Source organism: Anopheles merus, chromosome 2L, assembly GCF_017562075.2.
Source record: "Anopheles merus strain MAF chromosome 2L, AmerM5.1, whole genome shotgun sequence".
NCBI lineage: Eukaryota > Metazoa > Arthropoda > Insecta > Diptera > Culicidae > Anopheles > Anopheles merus.
In genome coordinates this window covers 41,479,242-41,500,616 of record NC_054083.1, presented here as the reverse complement: position 1 = coordinate 41,500,616, position 21,375 = coordinate 41,479,242, and the positions used below count along the sequence as shown (strand labels likewise).

Here is a 21,375-nt window from a genome sequence, read left to right as displayed (position 1 = left end):
TGGAATCTTGCCATCCTGCTCACTCGTACGGTTTTGGGCGGCAGTGCGCGATACAGCATGGGGTACGGCTACGCATTGTTTACAAACTGTTTGCGCTCACGCACACTACTGCAACGCCACTGTAGGGGTTTTCATGGACATATCGAAGGCGGCTGGAGATTTTGGGAGAACATAATGAACCATCCATAAATTATGCAGTGCAAAAATGTAGAAACAAATAAAATGACTTTTCTGATGAGTTTTGCACCAATTAAATGTATGTATGAAATTTTATGAATTTATGGAGAAAGATCAGATAATGTGAAATTGAGTGATAATGGCTGGGATGCAGGTAGGTTTGAAAATGTTTGTCACTTTTTGATAGTGATGCTCAGATTTACCTTTTTCATCCATTTTCCCAACAAAAATCGAAACCAACCCAGGAAGGTAGAATCGACCATCATTATCTGGAGCCGATGGCCAGACATAATTGTATGGAATCAATCGAAATCGGCAAGGAAGTCGAAGGAATCGGCCAGAGTCAGAGAAGTCGGCCGGGATCAGAAACGGCAGTTGTCAGATCCGGCTGATTCCAACTGACTCCGGATGAGTTCGTCTCCGGACGACTATGGCTCCAGAGGACTCCAAATCTGACTCTGGCCGGAGTTGGTTCGAAGGCGTGGATGCGCCTAAAACTAGCTTGGCTTCCGACTATTGTGTACGGAACAAGATAAACTACTATAGGTTCAGGGAACCGATCAATTGATTTAACGAATAGACTCAGAGATTTACAAAAGAACGGAAATTATTGGTTAGAAGCTAGGATCATTTCACTTACCTAGGACCAAAACTATTATACTTTGAATCTAGTAATAAATCATTAATACTTCTTCTTATTCTTCTTCTTTTGGCACAACAACCGCTGTCGGTCAAAGCCTGCCAGTACCCACTAGTAAAGTGGGCTTGGCTTTCAGTGACTTTTTGATACCGTAGCAGGATAGTCAATTCTACGTATGGGGGCGCGGTCTATTCGGGGCTTGAACTCATGACGTTGTTAAGTCGCACGAGTTGACGATTGTACCACCAGACCGGCACATTAATACTTAAAGAAAAAGAAGAAGAATAAGAATAAAGTAAGAAGAAGAAGAAGAAGAAGAAGAATAAAAAGAGGAAGAAGAAGAAGAATAAGAAGGAGAATAAGAAAAAGAAGAATAAGAAGAAGATGAAGAAGAAGAATATGAAGAATGAATCAAATGTTATCTAGAGTTGTTATGCAATGTTTTAAGATTCGTTTCTTCCTAGTACAAATAGAAATTGCAACATTTAAACCCAATTTACAAATTGTATCACCCCAATCAGCATCTCCAATAGCTTACCAATTCCCATAAGGCAACCAATTCGCCAACACTCGTGCCCCACACCCAAGCATGACCCAAACCCACACAAAACACGCACGAGATGCGCCTCTTGTTTCGTGGTTATTTTGAATGTCATCCCACGTTCCAGTTTGCCAAAATAAACCCCTATTCCGACTGCATACGCGCGCGACATATATGCATTCAAATAACGAGTTCAGCAAGAGCTTTCCAGGTCGTCGAACGCTGACCGAGCTCGGGAGCGCGGAAACGACGACACTTTCAAATGTCAAACGCACAAATGAAGGAAGATCGAGCGCACCCGGCCCGGGTTTGTGGGTATCTGTTTCAAGGTTGTTCACAAAAACGAGAAAAAACTAAAACGGAGCACCACATGGAGTGTGCTTCCCGCTGGCAAACCTGGCCTGAGGCAGTTACAATGACGTTTTTTCCCCCCAAACGAAAGTTCAATTCACACAGCACGCAACAGTATCGTTAAGATCGATGTATCGTAAGATCTTACATACTCGTTGTAGATAGCATTTTATCTCAAAAACGCCCCAAAAGGCTCCCAATAAATGGGAAATGGCCTGGCCATCTCAGTTACAATGCAACCGTTACAATTGCTAGGTATTGGAGCAACGTTGCTCTGGAGTTTGGTGGCTTTGGTGGGAGTCTATGGAGCAGTGGAATGTCCAAAAAGTGAGCAATTTTCCCGTGGAGCAAGAGTCAGATCGAAATGATCTTCCTTCGTCTACCTTTCCTTCCTCCACTAGAGCCGTACCGTGTGGTGTGCTATCTGGCAAGCTGGTCGAACTATCGCGAGGGCAGCGGATCGTTCAACGTTTCCTACATCGTGCCCGACCATTGCACACACTTGGTGTACACGTTTGCCGGGTTAAACATAGGCGGTGGGATTGATTCGCTCGATTACTTCAACGATGTCAATGTGAACAGTGAGTTACGATTGTACTTGTATCGGTAAGGAGTGTATGGTGGTATGAACCATTCTTTGCTTCTCAGAGGGTTACGCGCGGGTTGTTGCCCTCAAGGAGGAGAACCCTTGCCTGAAGGTGCTGCTCGCGATCGGTGGCTGGAACGAGGGTTCGGAGAAGTACTCACTGGTAAGCGTTATCAATCGAATGGAGCAGCGAACACACATTCGCTTTATGAAGATAACGATTGGTTTTGTTTTTGTTCTCTTGTCCGCCGCTGGTTCCAAACATACAAACACACACACACACACACACACACACACACAAGATGGCCGAACGTGAGTCAACGCGTGACGCATTTGCTGATCAAACGCTTCGCTACCTCGTGCACTATGGGTTCGATGGGCTAGATCTCGACTGGGAGTATCCTACAATGGTAAGTTACGCATCCCGATCATCCCCAGCAAACAAAATCACCTTCAGGTTTGTTCTTCCAGCGCGGGGGCATTCCAGAGGATCGCGAAAACTTTGTCCTGCTCGTGCAAGCGCTGCGGAATAGGTTCGCACGCCGGAATAAGATACTTACGGCCGCAGTTAGTGCCTCGAAGCAGATCCTGCAGGCCGGTTACGATCTGCCCAAGCTGTGCGAAGAGCTAGACTTTATCAATCTGATGACGTACGACTACTCGAGAAGCGATAAGGCAACGCTGGATGCTCCACTGTATGGAGATTCTTCCACCGGCGAGACTATTGTAAGGAACAGGGAGGATCTCTCTGGCACGAATTCATTAATTATCTCCCTTCGGCAGGATACAACGATCGCGTACATCAGCAAGAGCGGCTGCCCGATGGACAAGTTCTCCCTAGGCATCACAACTCACGCGAAAACGTACACCGTCGTACCGAGCCGTCTGATGGCACCGGGGATCAAAGCCGTCAGCCCTGGAGCACCCGGTCCCTACACTCGCAGCGCCGGTTCGCTCGGCTACAATGAAGTGTGTGAGATGTTGAAGCCAAACCGTACCACACCCAACCCCTGGGTGGTTAAATCTTTGGCACAAAATGCAGTAAAGTACGCGTACCACGACGATCAGTGGATGACGTTCGATGGGATCGAAACGATCGGCACGAAGGTGAAGTACGCGATGGACAAAAAGCTTGGCGGCATTATGCTTTGGACGATCGATACGGACGACTTTCAGGGCGATTGTCACAATGAGGCATACCCGCTGCTGCAAACCGTGCTGCGAATGTTGGGCTACGTGCGGAAGGCGTGAGGCCAGCAAAGGGTATTTGAAATGATGAAAACGAAAGCAAACTGAAGACAAACCGTGCACACGGATCGTGCTTTATACTTTCGTTTGCGGAAAGAAAACAACCATACTGCGTGCCTTGGGATGCTTTAAGGGTTATTTGCGCATTTCAATAGAGTATCTGTGTGGTGGAGGATGGTCGTAATAGATATCCGATCCGAGTAGATTTCTTATTTGCACAGTGTGCTTTAATACTATCATCACTGGGAAACCGAAACCAGAGCTATCCAACCAATCCCAAATTTCGTGTTTTTTTGCTTGGTACGTTCTGTTTGTTTAGCGCTAGTTTCGGAGCTCCCCATGGGGAACCTAAATCAACTCCGCACGGCAATGGATGGCTTTATTTGCATACGAAGTTCTTGACTTTGTTCGAAGTTCCAGTTTTCGGGAGGGACCGGTTTCGAGCATTCTAATCAAAGCCCCGAAAGCATCCCCGAGCCAAGCCACGGGTACGACGTGTAAATCAGCACGACCTTAAACCGTAATCTCTAAAGGCAGGTTTGCTCGTGTTCGATCTCGCGTCGAAAACTGACCGACTGGCAAATGACCTGCAATTTCCTTAGTTTTGGGGCAAATGTTTAATCCGAGCAATAAAATAAAGCTCGCTGCCTCTAAACTGAATTTAACATATTCCGGTTAATTACTAAAACGCTCTATAAACCTTTAAACTGGCGGGTTTTGTTAACTTTTTTGAAATTCTATTTTAATCGAAACGTTGCTAACTTCCCTCTTTTACATTTCTCGGCCTCTCTTTCGAACTCATTTCAATCGGTACAAGATTCGCTTTCATTTGCCCCGTTCGCCATATCGAACTTCGGTGATCGATGAGATTATGTAAACCCTCTATCCTCTCCCATCCTCTCAACTCTCGCCAAAAACTACACAAAATAAGTGGGGAAGGGAGCAATGCCGCGCAGAAGAAAAAAAAACCGCTCAAGCCGGTTTTTGGAGCTCAGGCCCCAGAATAAACTCTATAAAAATGAACCGCCCGCTACGGATGCATCATTAGTTGCCGGTGCGAGCCGTTCCGAGGAAGATCTACGCGCTGTTAGCAAGTGATCCGTTTCGTTGCGTTTGTGTGAGTGTGTGTGTGTGTGTCATTATGGTACTGTTGCGAAGATATTTGCTACCCTCCGTGCTGCTGATTGCCCTATTGGCAACGATTGTGCTAGCAGACGACACCGCCAAAGATGCGAGCAGTGACAGCAACGACAAGATCGTGGCGTCGAAACCGATCGCACGGTCCAGCTCGCGGATGATGCGCAGAGCGAGAACTCCCACGGCACAACATCCAGCCGGTGGTCATCAGAGTGCACCGACGAGTAAAGCCGTACCAGCTACACCTACAAAGGCTGGCGCCCCGAGTGCCGAGCAGGAGCGCAACTACGAGCAGCAGGTCATCGTGGTGAAGGGTAACCCGTCGGAGGAAAAGCTGAACGAGGAGATTCGCAAAGCAATCCGTGCGCTGCTCGGTCCGGAACAGGGCGATCAGGTGCAGATCCGGGAGCTGAAGAACGAGGAGGAGCTGCGTCGTGTTGCACCCGGTGCCCGTCCGGTCGGTGTAAGGCTGGTGCCCTAGACGTGGTCGAATCGGCCATCCAAGCGGGGTACGAACCGGATCTCATTCCCATTCCATGTCGGCTGAGAGTCGGCAGAAGTTAATTTTGGACTCGCCAGCACATTCCGTTGTACGTGTAAATTAAGTTATATCAACTAACGCCGTGTAGTATATGCTGAAAGGATCCTTTTGCGATGTATTTTGGGATATAAAGGGCAATAAAAGCTATTCACAAAAATAACAAGTTCAGGGCATTTTGTTTTGATTGTTTTCCTGTGTCATTCCTCTCTCCCTGCGGAGACTGCTTCAAAGGATCATAAATTATCCAAAGAGCAGAAAGGTTGGCTAATTCTAAAACCAATTAAATTGTTTATTACATCCTGGACTGGAAATTCCAACGCTGGAAGCTACTGTTTGGAATTCATTGTACATCGGTCCAGCTGGGTGTGGATGTGATAGATGAGAGGGAAGCAAATTGGGGGAAAAGAACAAGACGAAGGCTCTGTTAACATTGCTTCCCATTCCATTCAGTAACGTCTGGACATCAGAGGAATTTCATGATACAGTAGATAAATAAACAAAAACGATTCAGAGCTCTTCGAGCACAAACGAGCTTACCGGAGACGAAGAACGTAAAAGTACCATTTCTAGTACCAAGAATTCTATCCATTTCCTTCAACAAAAGTGCAAACAAAACGTGTAAGATAAGCTGCAACTCACTTTTACACGACTTGCTGTAAGAGCAATAAAATATACATGACCAAGGTTGTACTAAACTATCACAGAAAACTTTACCCGGATGCAGCAAAGCAGCGGAAGATAAGAAATTACACAACCTCAGCAAAAATCATCGTACAGACCAACTGCACCAGGGTGAGTACTTCTAGCACTAGTAGTAGTGAGTTTGGTGGTACTAGTTCCGTTTGTGTTTTGTTCCTTTCAGTACCAGTTACCTTTAGCATTTACTTTGCCAACAAGTGTGCAAAAGTTGACCAGCTAAAGCCCAAAGAGCTGAGAACATAGGAAACCAAGCACACGTACGGTAACACGTTTTGAGCACAAGAATAAAACCGTTCTTCATCGTCCGACGGCGTCGTCGCTGAGTTCGGGCTGTCGTCCCTTGTTACATCCATCACTTGGGGCTTGGCCGGATGTTTGAATTTAAGCAACATGGAAAATGGAAAGAAAACTTGCTAAAAAGGATACCACGGTTGGGTACGTTCCTTGGACTCTGCTGCAGACAGTGTTGCTCAAGGGACGTTGCATTTTGTTGACGTTGATTCGTCAAGCTGGGCGGCTGCATCGACTGCTTTAGGCCTTTAGTGAGAACAACAAGAAAACAACAAAATCCGTATTTTACCCTTTTACGGCATCTTTTATGCTGTTGAAATGCTTCAGTAATGGATTTGTTATAAATAAACTGTGAAAAATCTGAAGCAGAGATGCTCCAAACACTGACGCGAATACGATAAAATAGAACTTCTTTCTTTAAGTTCCATATCTTTCCCGTCAGATGGCACTGTAGTGTCCAAAGGCTAAGCTCTTCTCTAAGGACATGACCAAAAGTTAACAGAGTGTCTCGTAATATTAGTCAACACTAACTTTTTCCAACTCCACAGCAACATATGACAGTCCCAATTCCCAAAACCCTCCCCCTCAGAACACCAAGAAGGTTCTTCGTTTGGGCAGAAAACTACAAATTGATCGCTGACAAACTATAACCTGATTAGGCGTTTAACGCTTCCGGCTATTCCCTGCCGCAGGACCATCTGTCCTCGAGATGTTTTCCCTTCCAAGAAGGGAAGTAAAGCGAACGAAGGGAGTGATTCCGGCGCACAAACCACACCATCCAGCAGATTGGTACGAAGATACTGGTTGAAATTGCATCTCAACAAGCGGAATGAGCAATAACAACTCATCACACTGGGGAAGCAGTGGAAGTTTGCAGAATTTGATTTTGAAAGCGCGCACCGTTGAAGTGAAGAAACCACCCACGTGCCACCTTCCTTCCAAAGGCCTAGGGCGCCCGCTGACGCCCAAACAACACAATGGCATATCGGTGTACTACAGCAAGCGAGCGGAGTGAAAGTTTAAATGAAAACTTTTATTTATTTTCTCGGCTCCAGTTTTTGCCACTGCCAGCCAGCAACAACGAGCCAACCTCTGGTGGTTCGTTCGCTCCTGTTGATATCGAGCGATGGGCGCCCTTCTTTGCACTCTGGCTTTCTTTGCACGTCTTGCCGGAGCGGTGTCCTTGCTTGCGGCGTTTTGTGCTGAGGGATTTCCATTTTCCTTCCGCTTTCCAACGACTGGCACATCCGGTTCCAGTACATTGGTACTGAGAGGGCGGAGAGTCGATACCCATGTGTGTTTGTGTGTGTGTGTGTGTGTTGGGTGTTACGAGACTCACTCGAGAAGCGAGTGAGGTTCCAATCGTCTACACGATTCAATTTCGGAAAGCCCTCCCCTTGTTCCCAGTTTTGTAATGGTGCTGCCGTAAACGATTGAAGGCTACAATTGCGCTTCCGTTTTTTTTTCGCCCAAGACGCACCAAGGTTGCGAATGTAACCGCTCTGAAGGTCTTGCTCCCTTTCCCAGTACACACATTTCAATTTGCACGAGACCTCGTTGGGTTGCAAGTGAAGTTTGCAACTCTTCCCCCCAAAAAAAAAAAAGTTGGAGCGCATTTCTGCATAAGCTGGAATTTATTTGGCTATATTTCGCCTCGGCCGTGTGTGCAGCAGCTGCGTTCTTGCAGCGGGCTGTCTCAGTTTGGACACATGGAATGCTACCACTTTGCAACTTCCCAAACCCAACGCTACGAGCAAAAACAAAACAAAAAAAAAACCCCTTCAAGCTGGAGAAGCATGAAATATGGCTTTTTGTGGGCAATCGCATTCACACAAAACCTCCTTGCCGCGTAGCGCAAAGTAAATGCTTTCCCTAGGAGCAAGAAAGAAGCAGAACACCAAAAACACACCCAAGACCTTATGCAAAGAGTGGCACAGCAGGGCTATGATTATTTACCATCCTGCATTTCTCGCTGCTCGTCTCGGCTATCACTCGGGGCGCGCAGTTAGCCTTACATGCCTTATCCAGCACGTCCCTCGCGCTTGCAAGTTTTGTGCGCGAAAAATGAATTGAGTTATAAATTGTTGCCTATCTTTGCCCGCTTGATCATTACTCTCGCGCGTGTCCATCTGCGCGTCCTCCTCTCTGCCTATCCTGAGCGAGGTTTCCTAATGGTAAAGTACACGAAGTGAGCAAAAGTTATGATAAACATACCTTTTTTTTTGCTCTTCTGCAAATCGTACACAATCGCGTTCCCTTGGGAGCTACTGTACTTCATTTTGTGTTCGGTTTGCTTTCCACCTTTGCTGCCTTTCCACTGTTGCTGCTGCTGCTGCTGCTGGAAAGTTGGAAGAAGGAATGTTAAAGTTTAAGTAACAAAAGAGTTCCAGCGGTATTGCTGCATTCCGCGGGAAAAATGTGCCAATGTTTTCTTTCTTCCATTTTTTTTTGCGCACTTCCTGGTTGCACAATCCATGGCCGGCGAAGCTACGGCAACAGGTATTGGACGGTCTCCAAGAAAGTGGTAGCGGCTCTGGCCCAACGAATTACGTGTACACACGCCGGTACTTGCTTTTGTCAATTTTCAAGTCGTATGTCAAACCTTTGTATCTAGCTGGCAAGTAAAATAAAACACAAAATAGTAGTAGTAGGAAAACAATCACCCTTCGCGTGATTGTGTTGGTTCCTGGGAAAAAGTTTCCACCCGAGAACTTCGCGAGAGTCTTGTTGGTGTGTTTTTTTTTGTTACGTTTTGCCGTTGTTGCTGGAGAGGGGCACAGGAATGGGAAAATTTGTTACATTCACAGGGTTCTGGTTGCTTGGAGATGGAATCGGGGGATGGGACGATATTTATGAACCGCACCGAACAGAGCAAAGCTAGCCCCGGTCTTCCGGTGACTACAAGTGGACATGCAGTCAGCCAGATAAGCGATAATGTGAAAAGCGCTCCAATTTACTGTAAAACACGACCTAACGTAGCGTGAAATTGATTCATCGAGAGGAGAATTGCTTGTGTGTGTGTGTGTGTGTGTGTGTGTGTGTGTGTGTGTGTGTGTGTGTGTGTGTGTGTGCATTTTTGTATCTATTTGTCTATGTGAGCGTGTTTTAGATTCATCCCTAAGCGTCCATGTACTGTTTGAATGATTCAAGGGAAAGAGCTTACAGCAATCAGCTGATGATGTACGATGATGCGTGAGATTGGGCTTGAAATTAATGTCAACAGATGCATTGAATAGACGTAATGTACAAGCTTACCCAGAATGATAAAAGTTAAAAAAAAGCAATGAAAACAATAATTACAATGCCCTTAAGTCCATTTTGGAAGCTTAAATCGCTAGCGCCATCTGCACAGCACTTCAGCGCCCTCTAGAATCAATTAAACAAACAAAAAACCATCCAAAATGTGATGTTTGCTGTCGTTCTCTAGAAAGCAAATAAGAGCATAGACAACTTCTAAGCTCACTCCAACTATTCTATTCTCTATTTAAAACCTCTCTTACTCTTGCTAGCTCTCTCTCTCTCTCTCTCTCTCTCTCTCTCTCTCTCTCTCTCTCTCTCTCTATCTCTCTCTCTCTCGGAGGCAAAATTTCTCTCAACTCTCACCAAAGGGAACTCACTGGAAGGAGTGAAACTAGAAAATGAACCGTGTCAGTATCACAACAAAGGCACTCACAAGCTAGAAAGGCGATAATAACAAACACAAAGCATCCAGTGTGTGCGTACGCCGCCGCCGTACGTGTGCCTGGAGGTGAAAGCTTACGGTGGTAATACAGATTTATGCTTCCGACACCTATTATCATCAGAATCAGCTTCGGCGTTTGCCAAAGCTAATTTAAGTATCATTCTCATCCAGTTTTATGATCTCACGTACCAGTACCAGTGCTTAGCAACCAGCATCATCGTGGTCAAAAACATAATCCTCTGTGCCATGTTGCATGTTCCTCCTGCCCAGAAGCCAGCCCGATAAGTAGCCCGACATTAAGCTGATCTGATCTTTCCGCATCTTTCGGTGCTCGGGCGTTGAGTAAAGTAAACGAATGGTCAATCAACCACCAACTTACTCCTCCTGTCCTGGATTAACTCGGAACAAAGTGTGGTTCTGTTGTTGGTCTGAGAAGTTGAGAAGCTGAAGTTAGTCTTATCGGTCGTGTTTCATCAATTAAATGAATGGTCGCCCGATTTGGCACGAGCGAGCTTGCGAGAGTAGGTTACACTGTTGCAAGTGGGACCTAGAGTGGCTTTTGTGGTTTCCTGTACTACCTTCTACCTACTAGCCTTAGTATCTCTTATTCAACTTCTTCAACTCCATTGCTCTTGTTGATTTGTTTACGTACTTACTTCCCCCCCCGCTTTTGCTTCTCCGATGAAACAATGCTCGTTTCGAAAGTATCGTTACGACTATTGATTTAGCTTTCAATAAGAATGCCTCATTTACCGCCATCATTACTCTTTGCTTGCCACTCACCTCACCTCACCTCAGCAGACAACCTACTGGCTGATTCCGGGGGATTCTGCTCACTCATCGCCCGGGAGTAATAAATTAGCATGAGCTTTAACATCAAACCGAGCGGAGAAAGCAAACCATCCCTCCCCCAAAAAAAAAAGCAAGCTGCTGTACTCTGCCTCATGAAGTGAAGCTCAGCTCAGACACACTGTACAAGCCCACACTTCCCTCTGTGCCGTCCACAAGCTAAACGAATCATTCGCATGGTTTGGTGCGCAAAATGAAGAGCACGCCAAAGGAAGGATATGAAGCAAGAAGCAAAAAAAAAAACCCACAACGGGACGAAAAAATCCGTGATGATTGCGCATTGTTCGCTTGCGGGTGCGGTTTTGTTCGGGCCGGTTGAGCTCAGACTGTGAAGCTAGTGAAGCGAAGGATACAGTGGGCCCTTTCACGTGCCCATGCACACGTGCCCTTTTGCTGGGGCCTTTTCGTTCATTTGTTCCAACGCAACGTCTCGAAGGAATTCTACCACCGAACAGGCAGCGACAGACATGGAGGAGGAAGGGAGAAAGAAAAACACCAACCCGAGGGAAACCGGCCCTGAAGCCTGAAGAACGATGACAGTGGGTCGACGTGACGCCCGACGTCGCTTTTTGGAATGCTTTTTAGCCTTACCGGCGCACTAGTCTGAAGTTTCTTTCTCTCTAGCCCATTTCTCTCCGTTCCGGTCATTCCACTCGCTGTTTGGTGTTCGATTACTTTGGTTGCGTTTGTAGTAGGGCTCTGTGTTTACTTTACCCTCCTTCAAATGCTCCAAACCAATGTATCCAAAGTCGCCACCTCTTTTCCATTAAGGGAAAAGGAGAAAAATTGTCAGCAAATTGTTTCGACACGACCATGTGTGGGCCGCATTGGAAAGCATTGTCCCTTCCTTCCATAGTTGATAGCCGCAGTGCTGCACTAGGCAAAGTAATTTGGGTTCGGGTGGAAAATAGATTGCTACGCCTTCGGATCCAACTTCAGGATAACTTGCAGGCCTTCTGAAATGACCTTCCGTATCCATATCCGGATGGTACCGGAATTAGCCGGATATTTGTTTGTCCGATTTCCTGGCTTGTCCTTGGGCACTGGAGCAGCAATGGTTCCAAGCTACGGTGCAACACACTTTATTGCGATTTCCCGTTGTCATGTGTCCTCTCCTTTCCCCGTTGGGGTAAAACTTTTTCCCCCGAGTTCTTCCGGTAAGACACTACGGCTACATGCTCCGTTCGGTTCGGTTAGATTGCAAAGGTCAACAGGGACGCTGTTACAGTCGCAGCCTTTCAGCGATGCTTGCGTGCAATTTGTGGACCCATTCACCGTGACACTAATAAAGACTTCTCGGGCTGAAGTGGAAAGTTATCGCATGATGGGAAGGGTCGACAAACGAGAAGAGTTGTGAAAGTGGGAAAAATCGACTACACTCTGATTGCGTTTCACGGTGGAGATACATAAATCATATTTGTACGAGGGGATGGAAATGGAATTTCCCCACAAGCAGGTATTCATTCATACGTGTGTGTGTGTGTGTGTGTGTGTGTGTACCACACTCGTTCCAGAACGCACATTTTGCTCGCTTGAACAATCATTCATGGGGAATGAACGAAAGAGCGCTGGAGAAGGAAAGGAGCTTCTTCGCAGGTGCGGTTTTTGACATGGCCGTGTTTGGTTCTTATTAGAAACGCCATAAAGGTTCCTTTCATCTTTGAAATTCAGTCATCGTTCGCGTATTCAGTCCGCATATGTCTTTAACGTTTTCAGGCGTATGGAATAATCATGGGGAGACACACTCGTAGAGACACCAACGATCCACATCATTATGCGGCTTTTAACGTAACCTTTTGACTGTGCTCCTGTGCCTTCTTGCAAGGATTAGAGCTGGTTGAAGGAGTAGGAATCAAAAGTCAGTATTTTTAAATTTTGGGAAAGATGGTTTAATGTAAACTCATCTAAGAACTGAAGCGACCAGCATACGAAAAAAACCAACAGACCTTTCGGGGGGTAGGAATATCGTTTCTTTGGAGCTCGCTATGCTTTTAATTTTAAATCGGTATGTCGTCATCCTTTAGGAGCTGAATTGAAAGGATGCTGTGTAGACACCTAAAGGCTACCAAAAACACACCTTTATTTAATTTTATCGTAGTTGTTTGACTATAAATTTCTGCTTCCCTTAAAGGATTTTAAATGGTAAATGCATATAATATGTTGATAATTAATGTATAAGACCATTTCAGCTAACAAAACAACCACAAATTAAAATAAAATAATACTCTCCTAACAACCACTGCAAATCCATCGTGCAACCGAATCCAACCGACCTTACTGAGGGGTAGGAACTTCCGTCCCCGGAGCACTTCCACTGCGCCATAAGTAAGCAAACCGCGCCCGCTTTACCGAGAAAACATCAAGGCATAATGAATTGTGCAAACTGCAAACGAAGCAAACGAAATGAAAGCATAGAATAACTAACCAATTCGCCGGCTCCCACTGGAAAACGTGCGGCAGCGTCTGGTTGCCCAGAGAGGATGCCTGTTAGCTACTGTTCTTTCCTTTTTGCCCTGCCACCGGCAGTCAGCCAAAGAAAGCAAACGTGAAGAAATTCAATTTTCATTTCACTACCTTTACCCCAGCTGCCGCGTCCTCGACGCATGACGCACGGTTGCGTGTACTGCACCTTTGCGGGGTTTTTGGGCGATCCTTTTTTTTTGCTTTGTGCCGAACGGTCGTCGCTACACGGTTGATTTCTTCGCCGATATGGCTGGCGCCAACGCCAATGGGTCGTTCTTGATCGTGCTTGCACATTAGCGATAGAGGGGGTCGCTTCTGCTAGCGAGAGAGAGAGAGAGAGTGAGAGGTAGCGCAACATTCCAGAGAAAATTTCTCGCGTGCGTTCTGTTTGCTTTTGTTCGTCGTCGTTTGTTTTCCCGGTTGCGGTTCTTGAGTTGCCGGGTACCAGCGCGCGAAAGGCAAAAGCGCTTTCTGCGTGCCGTTTGCGCAAGGAGTCAAAGAGATCAAACACTTTGGGAAGCAACAGCAAAATAGGGAGAGAAAAAATGCTTAAGGAATTCCATCTCCGATGGTCGGAATGGGTGGAAAAACAGGCCAAATGATGCTGGAGTTTTCTTCAGGTCATTCGTTCGTTTGACGCTACCTGGTTGTACGGGGGGAAGGACAGTTAAATATCGAACCCACCCGCCGGAAGTGTGATTTGTTTCTCAAAATTGAATTCCACCATCTTTCCACCTCCTTTTTGTTTGGGCAGGGCAATCGTTTATTTTATTTCTGCTTACTCAGAGACAAGTGCCGGTTGCCGGTTCGCAGGTGCTGCAAATTGCTCCTTTTGCTCGGTGCGCGTCTTTTTACAGCGTGTTCGGAAGGGAAAGAAGCGCAAACAAAGCGCTCTCCACTGTCGGGCGCTTCTGAAAGGCAGACTGAAAAGCTTTTAAATTGTATTCACTTCACCAACAGCGTGTGGTTGTTTGTAGAGCGTTTGGTAGGCTAGTCTGCTTGCGACGACCTTGCGAAGCAGCAAACTGTCAATGGCGCGTACACACGAGTTGGAGGCTCCAATTTACCACGAACCATCGCTAATGTATCGAACACGCTGCCACACCGCGGCAGACGATCCTGGAGAAAACGACGGCGGGACCTAAACACACTTCCCGCGAACACAGAGGAGCTTGTTTGTCCTTGAGCAGTAAGGCAAAAAAACACAAACAAAAACTGAATCACGGCGTTCGTTTGATGTTGGTTGCGATGCCTCCAGCAGGCAAGTGAGCTCGTGCAACAAATGTGACAAACCGGCAACCCGGGGGTAGTTACCGCACATAATTCTTTAAATTGACTTCTCAATTGACCCGTCCTGATGCCATTCTTCACCCAGCGCCCATCTCGAAACTCGAAGGAATTTTTGTTTCGGTTGTTGAGGTTCGGTCGTTTCAGGCTCGTCGAAAGACTCGTTCATATGTGGAGGATGTGTTGGCTACTAAGCAACATCCCAGCAAACTCACTTTACCCAAGCCCACCCAACGTTTAAAGGGCATAGACTGTAGGATCCTTTTTTTTTGTAAAATGAAAAGCTCTTGCGCTCAAACCCAGATAGTCGTGGAGGCGTTGGCCATGTGCGACGTCCTCTAGGGAAGTCAACGTACAGTTGGGTGTCTTTTGATGAATGTAGGTGGCACTTTAAAGTGGTTATGCCGATAGCCGAGAGCCGCAAGAGAGCTTTTTCCTCGAGTTTGATTATGCAAGTTGGTTAATCAAAGAGTTTCTCTGAAAATGCCAATCACTGAGGATACTCCAACACAATCCTGCTGTGTGCATTACTTGGGCCACACTACAACCGAAACACAACCACTGGGGAATCTCGTAACAGTGCCAATGAAGATGCTTAAAAGAAAGTTTAGAAAGCTTTCCCATCATCGTCGCCCATCGATGGAGTTAGTGCTCTTTAGCATACATTATATTCACTGACCCAAAGGACTCCTTGGCTAGGGTTTGGTGTAAACCGGTCAAAGTCACTGGCATTGGAGAGAAGGGAAAAAATCGCCTCACACCATTGTTGCTACACTAAACCCAGCGGTGGCCACAAATCGTTGCTCATCATCATCACCATCAGCAGCAGACGCGATGCTCAGACGATGGGTTAGGGCTAGAGAGCGGTGGTGGCGAAACGACACGAAGTCTGCAGCATTACTCTGAAGGACTGAAAGGAAGAAAAAAAAATGGGACGTGAAGACGTGGAAGCAAGGATAAAATAAAATATGCATAACCAAACCGTCGTCCAGCATCGCTGGGAAAGCTGAAACACCCATAGAGAGAGAGAGAGAGAGAGAGAGAGAGAGAGAGAGAGAGAGAGAGAGAGAGACAGAGAGAGAGAGAAAGAGAGAGAGAGAGCGTATGAGAAAGGGAGAAAGGCACTATGTATGTTTGAGTGCGGTTAGCCCTGCCGGCTAAGTTTAGCCAGCCAGCAGGATTCATGCCGTTGTCATGTTGGCTCGCTTCGGGTTTGATTTGGACGACGGTCCAGGCCCACGGCTGGTTACGACACAAGCTAGCCATTGCACACTGGTGCATACGGACCGGCTCTTGCCCTCCGGGGCCTCCACGTCCGCACCATTGTTTGAAGGCGCTAAACCACCGAAACACCAGTATCAGAGTACATTGCATACTGCATGCAGCAGCAGTAGCCAGTACCAGGACAGCACCAGAGGGCTAAACTAACCGAACGATGCAAACTACTGCAACCTAACTACCAGTGACAATGTACATATTGTGTACGCGTTGGGTTTCGCAAGTGCCCGTACTCGTTACGGCTGGTTTTGGGCTCGTAAAACTAAAACTAATTAAGTGGAATAGTTAAAGTTGGAGCGATGGTCGGTGAGTTTGCCCCGCAGCAGCGCAGCATACGGGTACGGAATTGGACGGTAAATATCATTAACCGGTTCGGTATACGGGCCCGTGGCAGTGCTCTAACACTCTCATGCTAACACCGGAGCTGGCACGAGAAGACGAGCCAATGGTGTCTTCAGACTAGTGGTGTGCTTTTTATGGTGTGCACTCAAGATTCCAATCAGATTCCGGCTATTGTAAGTCTGATTACGATTCTGGAGAAATCGGATTCTCAAGTTCCGCCAGGAGATGGAGTAGTCCTGAGTTGTCTGGAGTCGTCTGGAGCCGTACAGAATCGTCCGGAGTCGTCCGGAGTCGTCCGGTGTCGTCCGGAGTCGTCCGGAGTCATCCAGAGTCGACCGAAGTCGTCTGAAGTCGTCTGAAGTCGTCTGGAGTCGTCTGGAGTCGTCTGGAGTCGTCTGGAGTCGTCTGGAGTCGTCTGGAGTCGTCTGGAGTCGTCTGGAGTTGGCCCAAGTCGGCGTTAGACGAAGACATGCTGGTGCATTTAATCAGCCATTTAATTTCGTGATTCGCTTTGCCGGTGCACTTATTAAACAGGCCTTTCTTTCTAAGAATAGCAGTTGGACTGAAGTCAGCAATAGTTGGAGTCGGTGGAAGATCAAATGCCTGACAAACACATCGCAACGGCCGTCTCAACCCAACTCCGACCAACTTTAGACGACTCCGGATGACTCTGGCTAACTCCGAACGACTTCGGACGACTCCGGCCAGCTCCGGTCAACTTTAGCCAACTCCAGACGACCCCGGACGAATCCAGACAACTCCGGCCAACTCTGAATGTCTCCGGAAGACTTCGAACAACTCCGAATAACTCCAGACGACTCCAGACGATTCCAAACGGCTCAGGTTAACGCTGGTCGGACCTACCTTCCAAAGTCGGTTCCGAAATTTTCGGATACGGATCGGAGTCTACTCCGGATTTTTGCCACCATTACCCATCACTATTCCAGACTCTCACTTTGGCTCAAAACAGCTTCTCCACAGTTCTCCATTTTTGTGATGTTTGTGTTCCTCTAGGTCTTCAAATAATTCCCCCCCCCCCCCGTGTCTGACACTTTGCTCGCACGTTCTAGTGCCACAGCTCCTTTAGATTCTAAACTCTCCGTGGAATAATTGACAGTTCCTTATTTTGCTGCCCACCAAACACCAAACTCGAAGAAAATGGACTCGACGGCACTCAGTTTAGACGGTTTACGACGGCAGTAGCACCAGCAGCTCGGTGCTAAACATTATTATTACACCCACAGCAGTGCTCCAGCGCACTGGGGCAAAGAAAACACCGGTTCCACCGGTACCACTCCACGTCCTTGGATCACTGTCCAGCGCCTCCACAATCCAGCCCCGATACTGGAACACATCGGTGTACACACCGGGGAAGTTGGCCCTCCCGCAGCCCCAACCGAAACTAACGATGCCATAAAGTGCACCGCCTCCACCACAAACCAGCGGACCGCCCGAATCGCCCTGGCAGGAGTCAACCCCTCCGTCGAAGCTCCCGGCACAGAGCGTACCGTCCGGCACGGTAACGACCGTGTGAAGCGAACGATTGCACCGCTCCAACCCCAGCACGCTCACGCTGGCCTTCTGCAGACAGACGGGCTGGAAGCGCTGCTTACGACCTTCCGCCGTTTGACCCCAACCGTATATGGTACAGGGCTCTCCATCCACCGGCGGACGGTTTGGCAGTGCGATCGGCTGTACACCGCCATCCCACTGAAAAGGACTCACCAGCGCCACGAGCCCAATGTCCGCGGCCAGTGTCCTTGCGTGCCAGCCCGGATGGGCCAGGTAGCGCAAGACACGGCGCTGCTGCATACGCTCCGATCGATCGAACCGATTCAGTACGCCAGCCACCACCACCATGTTGGAGGGTTTTGTGGTGAAGCAGTGGGAAGCGGTCAAGACGCGACTGGCAGTAATCAGCGACCCGCCACAGAACAACCCACTGCCGAAGCCGTGCCGCCGCTCGTGGTAAAGGCTTCTCAACGACACGTGAAACGGCGCATCGCCGTACAGTGCATTCCGCCCGCCGACGATGCGTCCGCCCAGATCGGAAGGGTCCACATCGCATTCGACGCTTCTGTACGCTGGAAGAGCAGCGGTGAGTCATAATTTAAATGGAGTTTTTTTTTCACTTTTTTTGGGGGGAAAACTAACCTTGTTTCACCGAGCGGTCAGTTTCGTTCGTTGAAGAGCTATCATTTCCTCTCGGCAGCACGTTTACGATGAGTTCCGAACGATTCTCGAGGATATTTACCGTGCAGAGCACTATCCTGGGGACGACCGGGCACATGTCCCGGCTAGCAACTGCTTCAAACTTGTCCAAAAACTTCCCGCCGGACAGCTCTCGAGATTGTTTCCGTTTATCAATTCTTTCGTGCCGAATCCAGTGCTTCCCTGTGGGTGCTTCCCGTAGGGACACTCGGGAGCCGTTCCGCCGGCCATCTGTTGCTTGGCGACGGAATGGGGCGCACTGGGTGAGTGTTCTCTTCTCAGTGGTGAAGTGATGCTGAAGCCTTTTCAAACCAGCGTACCCCCCAGGTGCGGCAAGGTTTTCTCCATCTGTGAAATCACCACCAATCCAGCCGAATGCACTTTGGCAAAGCCCTTTAGCACCGTGTCCTTGTGCATCGTTTACCGGCTGCTCAGTTCGTCGTTCAGCCTGGCCACAAATCGACTCGAACACTGCTCGACCACTACAATTCATCCAACCGGAGGGGCACAGTCGGGTCACTGCTACGAGAGGCCAATTTGAAACTCCTTCTTATGCTGCACTCCTTATTGCTTGCTTGCCGCTCGTACCAAAATGTACTCACCATTAATTCCAGGAAACTTTCTTCCACCACCACCACCATCATCGTCATGCCAACCGCTTCCTACCGTACTGCTGCCTCCTTGTTCCGCGTTGTTTGGTACCACGGTGGCGGCACCTTGCTGAAGTGGTGAGCTGCCTTCGGCAGATTGCATGTCGACCTGTTTGCGGTTAAATGATTGCACCGAAGAGCCTTCAAAGTAGCACTCTATCAATTTGCTGCCGGTTCGCTGTTCGTTTGCCGGTAATTGGGTCCGTTTGCTGGAGACGCTTTCTTCGGGCTTTACACTCCATTGGGCTGGGTCTGACGATATACGGTAGGGAGTGATCTCTTTGTTTCGTGCGCAATATGTTCGAGTTAAAGCTCTATTGATTGTGGTATGGAGAGGGAGAACGGTTTCTTGGGACGGTGCAACCAATAACAGAACCCAGCTGAGATACGTTGTTACTTCAAGAATAGTCGCCATTTTGAATCTTGTCTTGAAAGTGGACATTTCAGTAATGTAGAAATTGTTTCCATAATACACTAAGCGACGAACTTTTTGGGCGTTTTCAAATCAATTTAGAAAAATTGTGTTTTTCTTCCACTATAAATAAACAATCCAAAGGCAAGCTTGCGAGGCCTACGCTCGTCTAAGCCTACTAAGGCTCACAGGCCTCTAAATTGCATTCACTCCCTGCCCAACAACTGTCACCAGTCAGCTGTGTCACCCTGTCTTTAAATGGCACTGTACGATAGCACGCCAATCGATTGGTTATCAATTGTTATTTCGCGACTGTTTTCTCTCGCTCTTTTTCTCTCTTTTTCCAATAAAACTAATAAAAACACCAAAATGGGGTGCAACAATTTGAATAAAGCGGTTCGCCAATATTCGAACACGCTGTTTCGCAACGACAACATCAACAAAAAGGAACTCACCGGCAGCAATAACAAAAAAATAAAAACTTCAAAACAGCAAAAGACTAAATTGGTACGGCTCGTTTAATTTGTCCGTGTATGTGTGTGTCTGTGTCCACGGGTGGCAGATTTTTCTCATTTTCACGCTCGTCGATTTCGGTCCGATTCAAACCGTCGGTGGAAACAATCGCCTACCAAAGCGCTACTGCGCTACATTTTTCACTGCACATGCACACGGAAAGGGAAAGGAAAAGAAAGGTAACGACAACGGTGTGTCCGGAGCTACTGAAACTGGACCATGTTTTCGGGTTAGAATTTTCACCGGCATTCCACTCACACACGGAAACGGGATTCGCTCGTTCGTTTTAGGGGTGCGAATTGGCAGTGGATAACGGTGGACCACATTCATCCCAAACTCCACCCCCCCTCCCCTCCCTCCAGCTAATATTTATTGCATTCCCATTCAAATGAAAACTCACATGAAATATGTAGCGTCGTGCATTTCACCGATGGGTGTGCTATTTTTGTCTGTGAGTGGTGTTGTTTTCTCTGGTGCCTATCTTCTTTTTTCTGTTTTTTTTCATACTGGCTGAGAGATTTTGTGCTCTGGTAGCGCTCTTTAAGCTCCAGCAGCTGTGGTAGGTGGATGGCGTATTTAGAAGCATTTGGCTAATTTATAGGAGATTCCTCTCAAAATGTGAAAAAAAGACGAAAAATGTTTGTTAAAGAAAACACGATAAACTTGCTAAAACTTTGGAATAAGTGTGCGTAATAGAATAACAATCCTTTCCTCAGCACCTGCACCCGCTACAACCATTCCCTTTAGTATTGATGGAGCATTTTGAACGCTTCACACATTTAATCAGCTCGTCCAAAAAATATCAATATCCATCGCTGCTTGATTTATACTCGATTAAAAATGTATTTTCTATTCGACGCTCTATCACGAGACGCTTACTACACCCTACACCTTGGCACGAATCACTGTCGCATCGAAAATTCATTGCTCCAATACGTAAGCCCCCCCCCCATCTCCCCTTTCGGTTCGAATCAGCTGACGCCAGTGTCCTTCAGCTCGGGCCGCCAACCCCAAACCGACCCAGCACACGAGATGCCATTTATCATTGATAGTCCGGGCGGGAGAACCGGTGGTGACCTCCCGTTTCAACCGAATGTGGAGGTTTACATATTTTATTACGTTTTCATTACGATTTCAGTTCAAACGAAGCAATTTATTGTTGCCGTGCCGTGCCGGGGTCGCTCGTACCAGCGGCGGCGTTTGCGTTGGGTGTGGTAGCATCAACCGGCATTGCCGGCAGCATCAACGTGATGGTTCGAATTTTCATTCGTCTTTTTGCTGCTGTTGTTGTTGTTTGCTTCTGTTCCCATCGCCACTCGTCGTCGTTCTCGTTGACGCTGCTGTCTGTTTGGTGGCAGCGACAGAATTGAATTTCGTTTCATCTTCCGCCGGCGGAAGGTTCGAACAAGGCTTTCGTATCAAAAATGTATAAGCTTTGTCATGGTAAAACCGGCACGGGCTGGAGCGTGTTGACAAA

At 47.5% G+C, this 21,375-nt stretch overlaps 2 protein-coding genes across 6 annotated transcripts; one reads left to right on the top strand and one right to left on the bottom strand.

Moving 5' to 3' along the window:
- Positions 1-71: 71 nt before the first annotated feature.
- On the bottom strand, positions 72-19,587 carry LOC121591999. 5 transcript variants are annotated; one of them, XM_041913151.1, is made up of 5 exons: positions 18,926-19,587; positions 18,267-18,845; positions 17,838-18,196; positions 8,426-8,549; positions 72-152 (listed from the first exon to the last, which is right to left on the bottom strand). In XM_041913151.1, the coding sequence occupies exons 1-5, from the start codon at positions 19,413-19,415 to the stop codon at positions 106-108; spliced, it is 1,599 nt and encodes a 532-aa protein (XP_041769085.1). In that variant the 5' UTR covers positions 19,416-19,587; the 3' UTR covers positions 72-105. The 5 variants fall into 5 exon arrangements, with proteins under 5 accessions (XP_041769085.1, XP_041769086.1, XP_041769087.1 ...); XM_041913152.1 differs by having other exon boundaries at positions 8,426-8,546; XM_041913153.1 differs by lacking the exons at positions 72-152; positions 8,426-8,549 and adding an exon at positions 14,006-15,402 and having other exon boundaries at positions 18,926-19,586.
- On the top strand, positions 1,918-3,577 carry LOC121592000 (probable chitinase 2). The gene is made up of 6 exons (XM_041913154.1): positions 1,918-2,036; positions 2,111-2,290; positions 2,358-2,458; positions 2,598-2,705; positions 2,767-3,021; positions 3,079-3,577. The coding sequence occupies exons 1-6, from the start codon at positions 1,943-1,945 to the stop codon at positions 3,544-3,546; spliced, it is 1,206 nt and encodes a 401-aa protein (XP_041769088.1). The 5' UTR covers positions 1,918-1,942; the 3' UTR covers positions 3,547-3,577.
- Positions 19,588-21,375: the final 1,788 nt, after the last annotated feature.

Excerpts from the sequence above, each read along its gene's own strand:
- LOC121592000 (XM_041913154.1), top strand. The coding sequence starts at position 1,943 with ATGCAACCGTTACAATTGCTAGGTATTGGAGCAACGTTGCTCTGGAGT. Across the intron at positions 2,291-2,357 it reads CAACGATGTCAATGTGAACA|AGGGTTACGCGCGGGTTGTT; the intron begins GTGAGTTACGAT and ends TTTGCTTCTCAG. Across the intron at positions 3,022-3,078 it reads CTTCCACCGGCGAGACTATT|GATACAACGATCGCGTACAT; the intron begins GTAAGGAACAGG and ends TCCCTTCGGCAG.
- LOC121591999 (XM_041913148.1), bottom strand. The coding sequence starts at position 19,415 with ATGTCCACTTTCAAGACAAGATTCAAAATGGCGACTATTCTTGAAGTA. Across the intron at positions 18,846-18,925 it reads AAAGTTTCCTGGAATTAATG|CAGTGACCCGACTGTGCCCC; the intron begins GTGAGTACATTT and ends GGCCTCTCGTAG. Across the intron at positions 18,197-18,266 it reads TGACCGCTCGGTGAAACAAG|CGTACAGAAGCGTCGAATGC; the intron begins GTTAGTTTTCCC and ends CTGCTCTTCCAG.